Below are 16367 nucleotides of genomic sequence, written 5' to 3' on the forward strand. Positions count from 1 at the left end.
CTGATGCAGATTTTATTGAATCTCTCTCTTTTTCACTCTCTCTCTCTCTCTCTGTTTTGCTCTCTTTCTCTCAGTATCAGGAATGCAAAATATTAAACATTTTGTCTTTAACTTAAATGAGTGAGACAATAAACATGTACCAAGCAATACACTGAAGTTCAGTTTAGTATTCCTATTTCCCCCAAAAATTCTTCCTTTCCTCATTGCAGGCGTCAACCCCTTATAGCTTGGAGTCAGAGTCTCTGCGAATGGACTGCATCATGTCAGGTGGAGCGTCTCCTACTTTGGCCATCAATGCGGTAACAAACAAGGTAGGACGTGTCCATCCAAGTCACAAAGAAGTCATATTCTTTTTAAAAATCTACTGCAGAGTTTTCTTTTTTGCTTTTTGAATTATTCTAATGAGTAAATACGTATCAACCTTCAGCTTCCTTTTCAAGCAGATCAGCCTTAAAATTTGAGTAACACTATATAGCAATCACCCTCAGATGACGGTTTACTCATTGTTGTACCGCTATATCATGGATTTTTAAAAACTTCAGAAGTGGTTCTGAAAAAAACAAGAATGAGAATGAGAAAAAAAACCCTCTACCTTTTAAAGTGTTTTTAAACAAGGGTCAGTGTTATCACAGAATTTGGGAGGGGTATTTTAAGGCTTAAACTATAAAACAAATGTTCAAAGTTTTTATTCAATTATTATTATGTATTTTCTACACATTATACGCTTGCATTTTTTTCATGTATGTTCAAAAATACAAATTCATGATGTCTTTGAAAAGTACGTTTTTAAAATATGTAAAACGAAGTGAACCATTCTTAAAAACAACATACCACTGGTCACAAATGACGATGCAAATGGTCATGCTGGAGAAAAGTATTGGGAAACTGCCGTAGTTTTGATGTGATATCGAGCATCGCGTCAATGCAGATGGCGTCAGGGACTGGCTACATTGGCGGGCCCTGTGGGTAGTTGGGGGGCATCTCACTCTCCTTGAGGTGGGGGGGAGGCTGTGGTGGCAGGGCGGATGGGGCTTGTGGGGGGTGGGGTGGTTGGCTGGGGTGGTGGCTTTGGACCCCTGCGACCTCCTCCAGGTGGCCGGTTTTGGGGCGCCTCTGCGCCCCCTGCGTCCCTCGGTGTGGCTGGTGTCCCATCCACTGGGACGCTCACAGTTGGGCTCCTGGGCCCAACCCCGCCTCCCGGCTAGTTGGGGTGGCGTCGTCAGCCCCCGTGGTGCAGGCACAGCAACTACAGGTCACTTCTGAAGGTTATTGTGCATGCGAGACGGTGTCAGTTTACTTGCATGTGTCTGCAAATACTCAACTATGGGACTTATTCGCTTGGTGTGGGGCCACTCACTCATTGCGATAAATAATTCATAACTATGCAAAGTTCCTGGGTATCCCCTCACTTGCACTCTATTTCTTAAGATGTTTAGAATTTAAATAGCCACTCCCACCACACTTCAGTTCTACAGCCAGGTCCACTACCTCTGTCCTGCATGCTTCCCCTCCTGTACTTGTCCTGTCCACGGATGTCCTTCCTTCACAGGGTGTAGCACTACTGCCCCATACAACACTCAAATCTAATGTATCATTGTACTAGGCATATAATGATTTACTTTCCTCATCTTTATTACAGCTAATGTCCTGTCTTTTGTTATCTTCTATTCCTATGTTATTTAGTTATCTTTTCACTCTCACACCCCTTTAAAACTTTGTTCTGTCCGAATGAATTTTTCTAAAAGAATCCAACAGAATACAAAGAACCACAGTGGCAGCTTAAAAACTCCACTGTGGCATCGTAAAAGATCCTCCTTTCTGTTTGACCTAACAGCCGAATAGGACAAAAAAAAAAGTATATTCTCATTCCCTTTTCTTGCTGTTGTGTCACCTCTTCCTCCTTAAAGTAAGCAAAGTTAGGGCTTTCTTTTCCAACAATGACAAACACATATTGCCGAGTTGCGGTCCACTCAGCAGGGAAAGCCTCCCGTACTTCCTTATAGGCTGTTTCGTCACCCACCACCTCCAAATATGGAATGGCCGCACCCCGTTGGCATTGTCATCCTTTACTGTTTTAAATGTGATCAGCAAGAACCCGTGTCTTTCATAGATCTTCCCTTTTACACTCCACCCAATGCAACGAAACACACACGGTGTCAGAGAAGCTGACGTGGGTGAGGCTGTGTGTGTGTCCGGGTCAGTGATCAAGCTCACTTCTCTGAGACACACAAGCACACGCGTGTACGCACGCACGCAGGCGCACAAACACACACACCCACACACACTTTTGCAGTGATGGTGTGTGGTACATGACACCTGACCTCGATCAAAGAGAGAATTTTGTCCTGTAGCAGGAGCTGCAGCTGTGTTTGGACATGTGAAGGTCTTTGCATCTTTTCCATCTTCATCCACACAGGTGTTGAATCACACTTCCCAGCTTTTTTCACTTAGGAAGCTCATCATTTCTCAACTTTTAATAAATGGGACAAAAAAGAGTTTTATTTCCCTCAAGTGTTTAAAAAGTATTTTATAATACTTTTTATTAAAACATGCAATGGGGTCTCCCAAGGCAACCACACACACACACACACACACACACCTTTTTCATACCTTTGGTGTTTGCATGTCTGCTATACTATCATCCCAAAAACACATAATTTCAAACACATCTTACAACATAAATAAATCACAAATGGTTTGACCTGAAAAAAATGCACCAGAAGTGCGTGGACGCTGGCTTGTATTTCGCCACTTCGTAACCCGTAAAAAATATTGTGTAAATTATAATACATGATTACTTTGTTACATTTATGACTCAGTGATACATAAATACTCTCATTTTTTTAAACATATTCTCTTTTTTGCAAATCGTTATCTTTAGTTGGGTGTACGTTACGTTAAGCAGCTAGTTGATTAGCTGTTAAGTTCCACAACTGCCAATAGCGATCCAGACCTTTCTTTGTATAATCTTGAGATGTTTACCACCTCCTGCCTGTCTGTCGAACCTATCCTGGAATCTGCCATAGCACTGCTGTTTGCTGTCAAACTAGCTGGCTATCAACCAGTGGGCAACGCTAGCTACTTCTCCACTCGAAGGCAGCATCTTTGGGCGAAAAGAAAGAGCACACAAATACATTCGTAGGCGCAAACTCTGCAGGTGACTTTTTCAGAGAATAGCTGTTAAGTTCTCCAGAAAACTGTGCAAATAGTAGATCACGAATCAGCAGGGGTTCACTGTAGTGCATTTACAGAAATATATTATTACTAATATACTACTAATATAATACAGTCTCCGATGATGGAACAGTTCATTTGCCTGACTTGCGGGTTCAATTCCCACTCAGTGGTGGTATGAATGTGTGTGTGAAAGGTTGTCTTGTCTCTACATGTCCTCTGTAATTGATGGGAAACCAGTGCAGGGTAGTAGTCTGCCTTTCACCCGAAATCAGTCGGGATACGTCCCAGCTTCCCACGACCCAGAACAGGATAAGTGGTGGAGAAAATGGATAGATGGACGGAATTTAATACACGTCAGCATGGATTTACGGATGTGCAGCAAGTGCTCAGTTGAATATGTATCACAGTATAGTGCACCTCATAATTAACGTAATGCTCCAAGTACAAGTGATAGAGACTTGTGGCTTGCTGACTGATTTGGAAAACTGAATCTTGACCCTTTGGCAACAATTGCTTCACTCATCCATTTGTTATTATTGATTTAATTTGATTTGCTACAGAATCCAAATGTATAAATATGGCTACACACTGCTTAATTGGAAGGCCTTACTGAATTAACTTTCTCCAGTTTAGTTGGTACTTGGATCGCTAAATTGGTGATGAAACCCGACAACAATAAGCACAAGGTGAGAACCAGAGATGGATGTAACCATTAAGAGATTATTATTTTCCTCACAATTCAGTGTGTCACACAGCTGCCAATTCTTCAAGGACAGCTCGTCATATACACTGACGTACTTTCCCATGACAGTGACACATTGATTGGAAGGGTAATACCCACGTCACTGCATGGTCCCCGCCCATATTCTGCTGCCAGACAGGTGGCTGCAAATGTGTCACACAATCATCAATTAGCATTTGCATTTAAGTAGGTCAAAAAACAATCTCTGAACACGGTTTCAGCAAAAAAAATATCACTGTCAATGCCCCATTCACCGTATCACTCAGCACAGTCTAGGCCAGGGGTGCCCAAACTTTTTTGCCCCAAGATCTACTTTTCAAGCAGCCAACCTCCCGCGATCTACCTTTTTTTGGGAAAACATCGAGAGATAAAAATTGGAGGTAACTCACTGACTAGCTTGTTAGTTTTGACACACTACGCGCCGTTGTTTGCGCATCTGCAGTTACCTTTTAGCAGCGTTGTTTGCGCATGTGCGTGACCTAAGTATCAGAAAAATTCTGATATTATCGATTATATATGTATATCAATCAAGCAACGGGACGGATGATAGGTTGATGTCGTTTTTTTATGTCACGCGATGTCATGCGATTTACCAATACTACCTTCGCGGTCGACTGGTCGATTGCGATCGACGCATTGAGCACCCCTGGTCTAGGGTAGACCCCGACTTTCGCCGTAACTCAGCCGTATAGGCTCCAGCCCCTCTTGTGACATTGAAAAGCATAAGCAAAATAGACAGTAAATGGATGGATGGTGTTCTGTTTATATGCAAACCTCCAAATGTCCTCATAAATCACTTGACTGTACATTGTTGCTGCGACAAGGCCCATACTTTAATATACTTGACTGAGTGGCATGCTGCAAGAGACTTTGATGTACTTGTACTTGTTGTCTCACTCAGAGGCTTTGTCTCTCATTTGTCTGAACAATTAAATGTAGCCCTACGGCAAGGATGACACTCCGTTTCACAACTCTCACAACACAACCAAACAAGATTTGGGATTCGACACGATCCCGAGGCACTGCTCTGAAAAGCTTTCCAATCGGTCGCCGCCAGATAAAGCAGATGTGTTAGCTGCAGAGTTAACTATGGTTATAGATATTCTGTGTGTCAGGACATTGAATCAAAATCACCATTCAGGTAATTGATTGTCTCTATAAACGCCTACATTGTAAAGTGTTATTAAGAGACCTGTGTTCTGTGTGTGGTTGTGTGTTTGTCGGGGGGGTGCGGTGGACGCAGGTAGCACTATACAGCCCAGAAGCAGACGACGGTGAGAGTCCTGGCAGCCTGAGCAACAGTCTCTCTGAGCAAAAATTGACATCTATCAACCTGAACAACATGAACTCGACCGTGAGCAGTAGCAGCAGCATGCACAAATACACACCAGTAAGACATTATTCTTGAGCTTAAATATTCTCTTACGTGTCCTCCTGCAAAAGAGCATTTCTGTGTATTTTCTGTTTGATTCAGCACATGCATCCAAATCTGGACGACATGAGGCTGATGATATTAGAGACATGAGGCTCATCAATACTATTAGACAGCATACCAGCCTACTGTTAATAACACATTAGCACAAACTGACGTGACATCACACAAAGGCTGCGATTTTTTACATTGAAAATGCAAACACCGCTGCATTTGAAAAGTGCCTCATTTGCAGCAGTACCCTCAACCTAGTCAGCGAGCCACCAGGGGGCGAACGTATGGTTAAGGCTTCATTAAGCGAAATAAAATAAAAGCCTAAAATGGCATTGATTTCCAATGTAGTAATATATGAAGCTTATATTTCGAAGTTGGCCCTCTCCCCATTGGCGGAGAGGCGGGTGTCACGGTAAGACACTATTAACAATCGTAGTAGCGACTGCCTAACTTCAAAAAATGTCAGAAGTAAATAAAGAGGGAAATCACAACTGTCGAGTTCTTTGCAGTTCATGACCGTGCACGACTGACCAATTGTCAAGCAGAACAACAGAGATGTACCTTCCTTGACAATTCACTATAATGACAACGGGGATTTTCAAATGAAAAGTAGGTGCTTACAGCCTAATGTTATTGCATTATATGCATTAACTGTATTTGCTTCTATAAAGTTGCAATTCGTGATTCGACTTTGTAATAGCCTATTTATTCAATTAGCTCTTGGTAAAGTAGAATTTTTGGGGGTATATTTATTTTAAATTATTTTCTACAATGTATTCTTGTTTAAAGATTGTTTTTGCACTGAAAACTGTGAGATATTGTTTGTTAAAAAGTACTGCAATAAAAATGAAGATTTTCCCCAAACATGAGGAATAATCATGATTAATAATCCATCCATGCATCTATTTTCTTTACCGTTTATCCTCACTAGGGTCGCGTGCTGCTGGAGCCTATCCCAGCTATCTTCGGGTGGAAGGCGGGGTACACCCTGAACCGGTCGCCAGCCAATCGCAGGGCACATAGAAACAAACAACCATTCGCACTCACAGTCACACCTACGGGCACGGGGAGAACATGCAAACTCCACACAGGCGGGGGCTGGGATTTGAACCCCGGACCGCAGAACTGTGAGGCAGATGTGCTAACCAGTCGTCCACCGTGCCGGCTGATTAATAATCATGATTAATATTTTGGCAATAATCGTGCACCTGTAATAGGTTCAAACAAATCGGCAAAATGCGAGGTTTTCCTTTAATTTTAAATGGGTTAACTGTATGGGATGACAATGTTACCTGTGTCGGTTTGTTAATTTCGCCAACACCATAAAACCAAGATGTACACATGCAGAAGGCCGTCTTGAAATAACTTGATTTCTTCCTCTTTGATTATTCTTAAACCAGTGGGACCACCCCGCCTGTTTTGAAATTCAGCCCCCGCAGTCAGATTCCCTTACGAACATGAAATTTGCTGGGCATGTTCATCATGAATAGAACCAAATTGAAAGTCTGAAAAAACCCATACCCGAAAATACACAGGAAGTCAACCATTGTGGCAGTCGCTGGTGGTTTTTCAATATTTACAGTAGGGCTCGGTCCTTATCACAGAGTTTAGTGTATATATTTTTTTAAATCTATCCATCCATCCAATAACTAATAGTTCTACATCTTTTCTTCTTCTATCTACCACAGGTTAGTAGTCACGCTGAACCTTCGTCCCAGTCCCAGAGTCTTCAGCCGCCCAGCCAGCCCACTCGGCCTCCACCTCCTCCTCCACAACCCCAGTACGCTCTGCCGGTGCCAGAGTCACGGGACAAACACCTCTGCTTCTCGGACTTCGAGGACCTGAGCGCTTCCTTCCGCAGCCTGTATAAATGTGTCTTTGAGCAGTCGTTCTCGCAGCAAGGTGGGTGTCAGAGGTCGACATGTCGGCAGACTACACTTTATCGGCTTGTGTTTGCCTATCGGACGTCTGCACTTATACCCGTTCACAGCAGAAGAAGAAGACGAAAAAGGGGAAGAAATGCTACATGTCAGGCTTCCTGCACATAATTAACTGTCAAGCTTAAGCTCTTGAAATTGATGTGCAACTTTAATATTGCTTTCACAGCACGGGAAGCGTTGCTGCATTAACCTCCCAGCACACGCTACCCCTGCTTCTATTGTATTTTAATAAACAATCTGCTGTTCCGCATATCTGCATTTTACGGCCCGCTCAGTCAAACGAGCAAAGGCAATTAAGAGCGAAGAATTAATCGGAAGGCGAGAAAAAGACAAACACATCTGCAGCTTTGATAGAAGCTAATTAGATTGCTTCTAAAGTTTGTGAAGCATCACACTAATTGCTTCCTGAAGCTTTCAGGTCACCTCCCACTTGGGCCTTCCTAGCATCCACCACCCTCTGATCAACCTCTCCTCTCGCTCTCTACATTTCCTCCAGAGGCATGAATCCTCTTGTTTTGAGGAGAGTGATGAGCTGTGCTGGATTCACGACAAGGTCCCCTTCCATTTGTGTTCTGAGATGCACATGAAGAAAAGATTCAATGATGATGATGATGATGATCTTGATGAAACACCTCAAATGATATATATAATTAAGACAATTGATTCAGAGACTCACAAGGTGTTAGCTTTCATTGCTTTTGAGAATTTGAGACTTGAGAAAGTGTCCAAAATGGGTCTGTTAAAAATTTCATGTAGCCTGTGCTTACGCAGTTGAATACATTTTCATAATAATAATAATAATAGGGATGAACTGATAACATTCTTTTGGAGACTCCGTACAAGTACAAGTACTTACATTTGAGTGATTGCCAATACCATGTACTGATACTTGATCATGCCATTACGTCTTGAAATTGGGATGAAATTGTTCTTTTTTTTTTTTTTTTTAGCTAAAAATTGTTTAAAAACAAACGATAAACTTTTTTAAAACATGGCTTAAGTTTCACTCAATTATAACAATTTTTACAGTAATAACTTGTCATTACTGACATTTTAACCATCAACAAAAATGTAGCCTGTAACACAGGGAATTTCAGTTCTTTGGTGTCTCAGTCTGAAAAATCAGGCTTGCCGAACTCGACTGGAATGGGCCACCACACAAAAAAACACCCAAAAAAAACATGACAGTTGGCAACTCACGCCCGCACATTGAGTGATTTCATTTACTGATGCGCTCGGGTGCATCATGGGTTAGGGTTAGGGTTCCCTCTACAGTAGAAGTCACGTTTGTTTTTGTAACGTGAACGACTACATGAAAAGATCATATTCAACAAAAATTCTGAATTGGGCATCACGCCCTGTAGTGTTAACGTAGCCTCAGTGTACTACAAACTACAGAATGATTGTTTTTTTTTGTTTTTTTAAATGTGCTTCTTGAGAATACCACAAGTGATCAAATGAAACTGTGACAGGACAACTGAAATGATACTTTTAAACTATTGCTTACTTCTCTTTACGAGATGTGCTGCACGGAGGCTTCGTAACTGGAGCGTGGCTGGCTGGGCTGTAGCCGAGCAGCGCAAAGCGCGCGACAGGGCTTCAAACTTGGTTCTTGACGGACGGCTGTGCTCGGGCGGCAACGGAGGCAGCTGCCTGAGCAGAGCACGATTTGCAGTCGGCTAAAAGTGTTGGCACCAATGTTTACCTTAAAGTATCTCCGCACAGCTGACATGGCTCCTACCCAGAAGGTAGATGTCAGGCTGGTGAAGTGGTATCAGTGTGGAGTATTGGTGCATATTTATGAGTATGAGTACTGTATAGACATACAGATACTGGTATTGGTATCGGTGTATCTCTAATAATAAATAATTAATTATTTACACATGAGTAAAAGTAGAACAATAACTAAGATGACCAGGAAAAAAAAAATCTGTTTTTAATATATAATGTATATTTTTGATATAATATTTTAGTATGCCCTGCGATTGGCTGGCAACCAGTTCCCGGTGTACCCCACCTCCTGCCCGAAAGTAGCTGTGATAGGCTCCAGCACTCCTGTGACCCTTGTGAGGATAAGCGGCTTGGAAAATGGATGGATGGATGGATGGATGGATATTTTAGTATAATATATGAATATATTTATTAAAAAACACTTCTGGTTACGTATGAAGCGAAAATCATTGCATGTAGTTTTTTCTCAGCAACAGATGTGTGTAAGTGTAACTTCACAGATCTCATATTAATGTGGGCAAGCATGCTCATATTTATTTTATTCTAATAAGATTGTGTCTTATTGTAAGATTACACCTTGTTTCTAGTAGTATTACAACTTTTTTCTCATAACCTTACAACATTATGATCTTCCCCTAATACGCCTTCATAAGCAATTATTTAATATATTTAATAGAAATAAATGATGATGTGAAATGACCACCTGAAACAATGCGGTGAACATTTCCTAGTCTTTTTTTAAAGGCCCAGTGAACTGACCCAAAAATGTATTGTAAATTTCACACGCCACAGAGAAGAGTATTGTTAACAAGACGGATACATTGTGAATGAATTGAAAAAAATAGCAAAACGTGAAATCACGCTTCAAAATGGTCAAGAATTGATACGTTCTTTCAGCTTTCAGATGCTGTGGGCGTGTCGCTGAATGCTCTGAAAACTCTGCCCATTGGAACTTTCAGCTGTCTATCAAATATGCGTTTTCTCTCTAGAACTCCCAGCAATGCACATTACACAGGTTCTCACAGAGAGGCACTCTGTGGCCTCTGAGCACTTGGACAATTTTCTTTGCCTCCATTGAAATTCAGTGGGGCGTGCATCATGCCACAGCAGTGCAATGGACCACGTTCCCCTTGGAGGATTTTTTTTTCTCTTCCTCACCGAGCAACATTAGCGACTGCGAGGCTGACAGCCCTAAAGCCGTTGCAATGGACCGCCGCAACCTACTCTAGCTACTGGCGGAGTAGCGCGGGGCCACTGGGGCGTCGGATCCCGTCCACTTCACCGTTGCCTCACTACGTGCTGCACGTGGTTTAAAAGTTTTAAGATATATCTCAACAATACAGTAATATATTGTTCTCAGTCTGCCCATTATTTCAACTCTTATCTTCAAACATATTTAATGTATTTAGAAACAAATCACGAAAATGACTCAACTGGGCCTTTAAAAGGAACTCGTAATGCATGGTTATAGACGAGCACAACATATACCACCACTTCTTGATTGTCTCATACATTCCAGTGTGTATAAAAGTACAGAGTGTAGGCGCTCTACCTAGTGGATGTGTTCAAAATTCAATTTTAATCAACTTTCGACAAAAATAGGGGAAATTCATTACAATTTACCGATATACAGTTTGTGGTCTATATTGAAATTTCCCATATGGTTCTAAGCAAAATATGGACAAAATGTTGCAAAGAAAGCAGTGGCTATGGAAAACTATAAATCATATGTATCAGAATCAGAATCAGAATCAGAATCATCTTTATTTGCCAAGTATGTCCAAAACACACAAGGAATTTGTCTCCGGTAGTTGGAGCCGCTCTAGTACAACAGACAGTCAATTTACAGAACACTTTGGAGACATAAAGACATTGACAAAAAACAATTGTGCAAAAAGATGCAGAGTCCTCTAGCACTTAGAGCAGTTCGAATGGCTAATATCGCAATAGTCCGGTGCAATGACCATTGTGAAAAGGGCACTGAGACTTCAAGGAGTGTATGCGGTTTAAAGTGACGAGTAGTGCGATAATCTGGGACAATGGTTGTGCAAATGTTACAGATACTCCTCAATCAGTGTGCAAATGGAGCAGATGCTACTCTGGCATGAGTGGCCAGTATATGCAAATAGTGCAGCACGGCGAGACAACTACAGTGAGTGCACGAGTAATACATCATTGGCCCCACAGAAATGTGACAACGAACTCAAGTCAAAAAATTGCCAGCTTGTTGTAATGGAATTATAAGTTAGCTGTTTAAGAAGTTGATTGCAAGAGGGAAGAAGCTGTTGGAATGTCTACTAGTTCTAGTTTGCATTGATCGGAAGCGCCTACCTGAGGGAAGGAGCTGGAAGAGCTGGTGACCGGGGTGGGGAGGGTCCGAGAGGATTTTGCATGCCCTTGTCTTAGTTCTGGCAGCGTGCAAGTCCTCAAGGGTGGGTAGGGGGGTACCGACAATCCTTTCAGCAGTTTTGATTGTCCGTTGCAGACGGAGTTTGTCCTTTTTTGTAGCAGCACCAAACCAGACTGTGATGGAAGAACACAGGACTGATTCGATGACCGCTGTGTAGAACTGCCTCAACAGCTCCGGTGGCAGGCCGTGCTTTCTCAGAAGCCGCAGGAAGTACATCCTCTGCTGGGCCTTTTTGAGGACGGAGTTGATGTTAGTCGCCCACTTCAGGTCCTGAGAGACTGTAATTCCCAGGAACTTGAAGGTCTCGACGGTTGACACAAGGCAGCTGGACAACGTGAGGGGCAGCTGTGGCGAAGGATGCCTCCTGAAGTCCACGATCATCTCTACAGTCTTGAGCGTGTTCAGCTCCAGGTTGTGTCGGCCGCACCACAGCTCCAGCCGCTCCGCTTCCTGTCGATATGCAGACTCGTCACCGTCCTTGATGAGGCCGATGACAGTGGTGTCATCTGCAAACTTCAGGAGTTTGACAGTCGGGTTCGCTGAGGTGCAGTCGTTCGTGTAGAGAGAGAAGAGCAGCGGAGAGAGGACACAACCTTAGGGCGCCCCAGTGCTGATGCTGCGTGTGGATGAGGTGGCCTCCCCCAGCCTGACCTGCTGTGTCCTGCCCGTCAGAAAGCTGTAAATCCACTGGCAGATGGCAGGTGAGACGCTGAGCTGGAGAAGCTTGGATGAAAGGAGTTCAGGGATGATGGTGTTGAACGCTGAGCTGAAGTCCACGAACAGGATCCTCGCGTAGGTCCCTGCACTGTCGAGGTGTTCTAGGATGAAGTGCAGTCCCATGTTGACTGCATCATCCGCAGATCTGTTCACTTGGTAGGCAAACTGCAGGGGGTCCAGCAGGGGACCTGTGACACTCTTGAGGTGGTCCAGCACAAGACGTTCAAAGGACTTCATGACCACAGATGTCAAAGCGACAGGCCTGTAGTCATTCAGACGGATAGAAAACATTAATTGTATCTATCAAATCCCCTGTAAAATAAAAATGGCATTTATTTGATCTTGAAAGCCATAAGATTAGGACATAAAATGTTGCAGTCAGAATACACAACAAAGGATTTGGTAGTTTAAAAAAAATGGATGAAAGGATAGAAAAGCGACGGGCAAGTTGGCAGAGCGTAAAGGGGATAAAAGACTTAATAAAACAAAACACTTTTACAGGCAGGTAAAGCGAAACAACTCCCTGTTGGCAGCAGTGTGTTCCCACTCGGGCACTCGTCACACTCCTCAACAACTGATGGTCACAAAAAGAGCCACCTTCCTAACGTTTCACTTCACTTCACTTCTGCTGATGAAAAATGTGCTGATAGTCCAATGTGTTGTGAAAGGAGTGAAAACACCACACATTTATAGAAAAGGAAAGTTTATTGTTCTTATTTCAGTTCATTGACTTAGAAGAGAGCAGCTGTTAAATAAGCTACGGATAGCAGCAAGCAGGTATTTTTCAGAGCCAAAGATTCATAGTTATGCATAAAGCTGTATTGCAGCCACCCTTAACCAATCTCACAAGGAGAAATGTTTGCATTGTGCTCACAAATACATGAAGAACAGTTTTCTAACAGTTTTATTCACTGATGAATGTGGTGCTACTTTGGTTGGTCCAGATAGAGTTTTGGATGGTTGGGGGATGGCCACCATGTCCCAACAAGGGTGCGACAAAAGCAAGGAGGAGGCGGAGTGATATTTTGGGCAGGAATAACGGCGAGTGAGATGGTAGTCACAGTTAGAGTAAAATATGTGGAGTTTCTCCAGATCATTTCCTGCCAAGGTATATAAAAAAAAAAGAACCATGCCTTTTGCAGTAATTTGCATGCAAGAAAACTCACCATCCACAGAATTTGTCCATGTATAAGTTCAATGGATGACAAAGTTGTAAAGAGGGGCTCCGTTGTTAACTTGATGAGTGTTTGTTTGTTGTTTTTTTTGGGGTTGAAATAGCATTTGTTTTCTTTAAAACCTATTTGTTTTTTTAAAACTGTTGTCCATAATAATTTAGAACTTTGTATTTTGTGTGAATTGGGGGGGGGGGGGGGGGCATGCTTGTCATTGTGGTTGTTTGGTTCAGTATAGCCTATTATGAAAGCTGATGTTGATGATCAAAAAATGTATTCACAAACAAAAACACACATTGTATACTTAGAAGCATACGTACGCTTAGAAAACATGATGAGAACGTCATCAGAAGACATAACCTGTACAAGTGAACATGCTGGATTATAAAGCATAAACTGTAGCAGATGAAATGTGATGACATTAACAGTTTGTGCAATTGTGTGACTGTGACTTTGCTTGTATTTGTGTTCATATTTGTGCAATATTCACATTGAAGTTAAGGAAATAAAAAGAACTCAGTCTGACCAAGGAGCTTTAATGGCCCTGAGGAGAGCACATCACTCAGGCCAATTTGGATCCAAACCAAATCGTACAAAATGAATCTCCTTACCGTGCTTAGAATACCAGAGACCCTCGTTCTCATCCATTGTTGTTTCCTTCTGATGGATGGATATAATGCAATGTCATTTTCTCCGTTTCCTACATGACCATTTTGAAGAATTGGTCAAGCCGGTATTGTGCAGTGGAACAACATGTGCGGTCCATGCGGTTCCCCCATTGTGGGACTTCAACATACTTTTTTGACAGTTACAGTATTTTCCCCGCAAAGTATGTTTTGATTCTCTTTAGACATCACTAACATGCTGTCCCTGGGTGACCGTCTCAATCCACTTTTATTGTTTTACTTTATTTATGATTTATCATGTCTATAATACTAGAGGTCTTTGTCGGTGATGCTGTCTTGTGATATGTTGTTCTGTGTTCCTGGCAGCTTTGATGATAATGCCTGGCGATTCGAACCATTCTACACGGACCGCCTGCTCCTATCAGCACTCACCTGGCGCAAGGAACGGCAGCAGTGGCAGTGGCACGGGGGGTGGCGGCCACCATCATCAACACAACCACCATGCCCACCTTCCTCAGCATCACCTCTCCACCCATGGCCAGCACCCACCTCTGTCCCACCAGAGTCACAGTGGACAGAGCTGCCCCACGACAGGTGAGATGGACAACCTCTATCTGTCTGTTTTTCATCACTGCTTTATTTAAGGGTTGATGGCTGGAAAGTATAAAAATTCATTATCATTGTTAAGCACTATTGCTGTGCCTTTGCTGTGGACGCTGCAGTATTATACTCCACTCTACTGTTCAGCAGCAGGGCATTTTCCTCCTGCCCACTTGACAAGAATTCAACTCCTCACTGTGATCCACATGCAATGGGCTTTATTTGTGCATTGGAATTTTGTATGAGTGTATAATGCATGTGACAAAAACTGCAGTATAAAAGTATGAATTATTAATGAATACCAATAAGAGAGGCTAACATGCATAAAATCAGCTTTCCCTCAAACTAGATTGGCAAAAATGAAACTCTGCACATCACCTCTTTTTCACGAATGCTTAGTAAGTTCGTTTCCCATCTTTCTGAGCAAAAATAAAAAGAAACTGGACCTGCTCTGTGGGGCTTGTTTCTTTCCTTCATATTTTTGGACTGATTCTGCCAGTGCATATTATATATTATGTTTCATATTTAATTGATATTGATGCCACTCAATGCCAAGCAGTAATTCTACCTTCATTCCATTGGCGCCGTGTGGTTCGCGTTATCTCTAAGTGTGTCTTTCTACACACTTTCATTGCTTTTAGATTACACTTGTCTCTCTGTCATGTCTAACAGAGGTTCATATAACCAGGATGTGTACGACTGAGGAGGCATTTCCCGACATATTTCCCCCTCATATCATTCTTGGTCTTCCTCATCCCCTTATTCTGTGTGTGCGCATGTGTGTTATTTAAACATTATATATACATCTCAGTTAGTGATTCTTTCCTCCAAACTGAGGATGAATATAAGCAATCCACCCATCTTTGCTATGAGGGCTGAGCATCTATTGTTTTGTTTGTGGTGGTTGGAAGCAGCTTCACCTCTTTATTTTGCACAAAGGCAGAGAGAGCTGTGACTGGAATATTTCTGTGTGGAGCTGCTCCTCCTTGTGGTTTACTCTGGAACTATAATGACAGCGCAGGACGACTGGAAACATCCATCTAACCCTTTTCTCTAGTGCTTGTTGTAGGTGAACTGGAGTCAATGCTAGCTGACTTTGGACAAGAAGCGGGATACATCGTAGACTGGTTGACAGTAAATTACAGTCTTAAATTTAAAAAAAATGTTTTTTTTAAAAAGCATTTAATTTACCTCAACTGTTTTTGAAATGTGGAGAAAACCCAAGAAAGCATGTGGAAAACATGCAAACTATACAAAATAGGAAAGCCCCAGCCTTGATTTGAACCGTGACTGAAAGGCAGAAGTGCTAGTGTATTTTTTAAATAGTGCAATTCAACACCACTGAAAACTGCAACCACATAAAACATGGCTGTCCATCCATCCATCCATTTTCTGGACTGCTTCTCCTGACTAGGGTCGCGGGCGTTTCTGGAGCCTTTCCCAGTTATCTTTGGGCGAGAGGCGGGGTACACCCTGAACTGGTCGCCAGTCAATTGCAGGGCACATATAAACAAACATATAGAACATATTACTTGAAGATAGAGTTCAAAACAGTAGTGGATTAATAGACCTGTTCAAGCCATTAAAATGCCTGCCTCACATTATGTAATAATATTTTGACCATATAATATATTTTTCTGATTTACCTTCGCCTTTCTTCCAGGCATGACTTCAGATTGGTACCCAAACCTGGACTGGCTGAAGGAAAGCTGCCGCATTGCTACCAGCTACAATTGGGCTGATGTAGATCTTTCTCCATTTCAAGGTAAACACACATAGTTTATCAGGTTCAGTTATACGATACCATTGGTCCGTGCCAGTCATGC

At 42.4% G+C, this 16367-nt stretch overlaps 1 protein-coding gene across 7 annotated transcripts in view; it reads left to right on the forward strand.

Moving 5' to 3' along the window:
* LOC133482737 (forkhead box protein J3-like) overlaps nucleotides 1-16367 on the forward strand; it is a 105243-nt gene that overhangs the window by 76354 nt on the left and 12522 nt on the right. For 5 of the 7 annotated variants that reach the window (XM_061783186.1, XM_061783199.1, XM_061783191.1 and 2 more), the window contains 5 exons: nucleotides 210-311; nucleotides 5163-5309; nucleotides 7034-7247; nucleotides 14308-14535; nucleotides 16205-16306. In XM_061783186.1, the coding sequence (XP_061639170.1) occupies nucleotides 210-311; nucleotides 5163-5309; nucleotides 7034-7247; nucleotides 14308-14535; nucleotides 16205-16306 (793 nt within the window). The remainder of the gene's footprint in view (nucleotides 1-209; nucleotides 312-5162; nucleotides 5310-7033; nucleotides 7248-14307; nucleotides 14536-16204; nucleotides 16307-16367) is intronic. The other 2 variants (XM_061783209.1, XM_061783234.1) reach the window with 1 other exon arrangement.

The sequence above is a fragment of the Phyllopteryx taeniolatus genome, chromosome 1 (assembly GCF_024500385.1).
Source record: "Phyllopteryx taeniolatus isolate TA_2022b chromosome 1, UOR_Ptae_1.2, whole genome shotgun sequence".
NCBI classification, from domain to species: domain Eukaryota; kingdom Metazoa; phylum Chordata; class Actinopteri; order Syngnathiformes; family Syngnathidae; genus Phyllopteryx; species Phyllopteryx taeniolatus.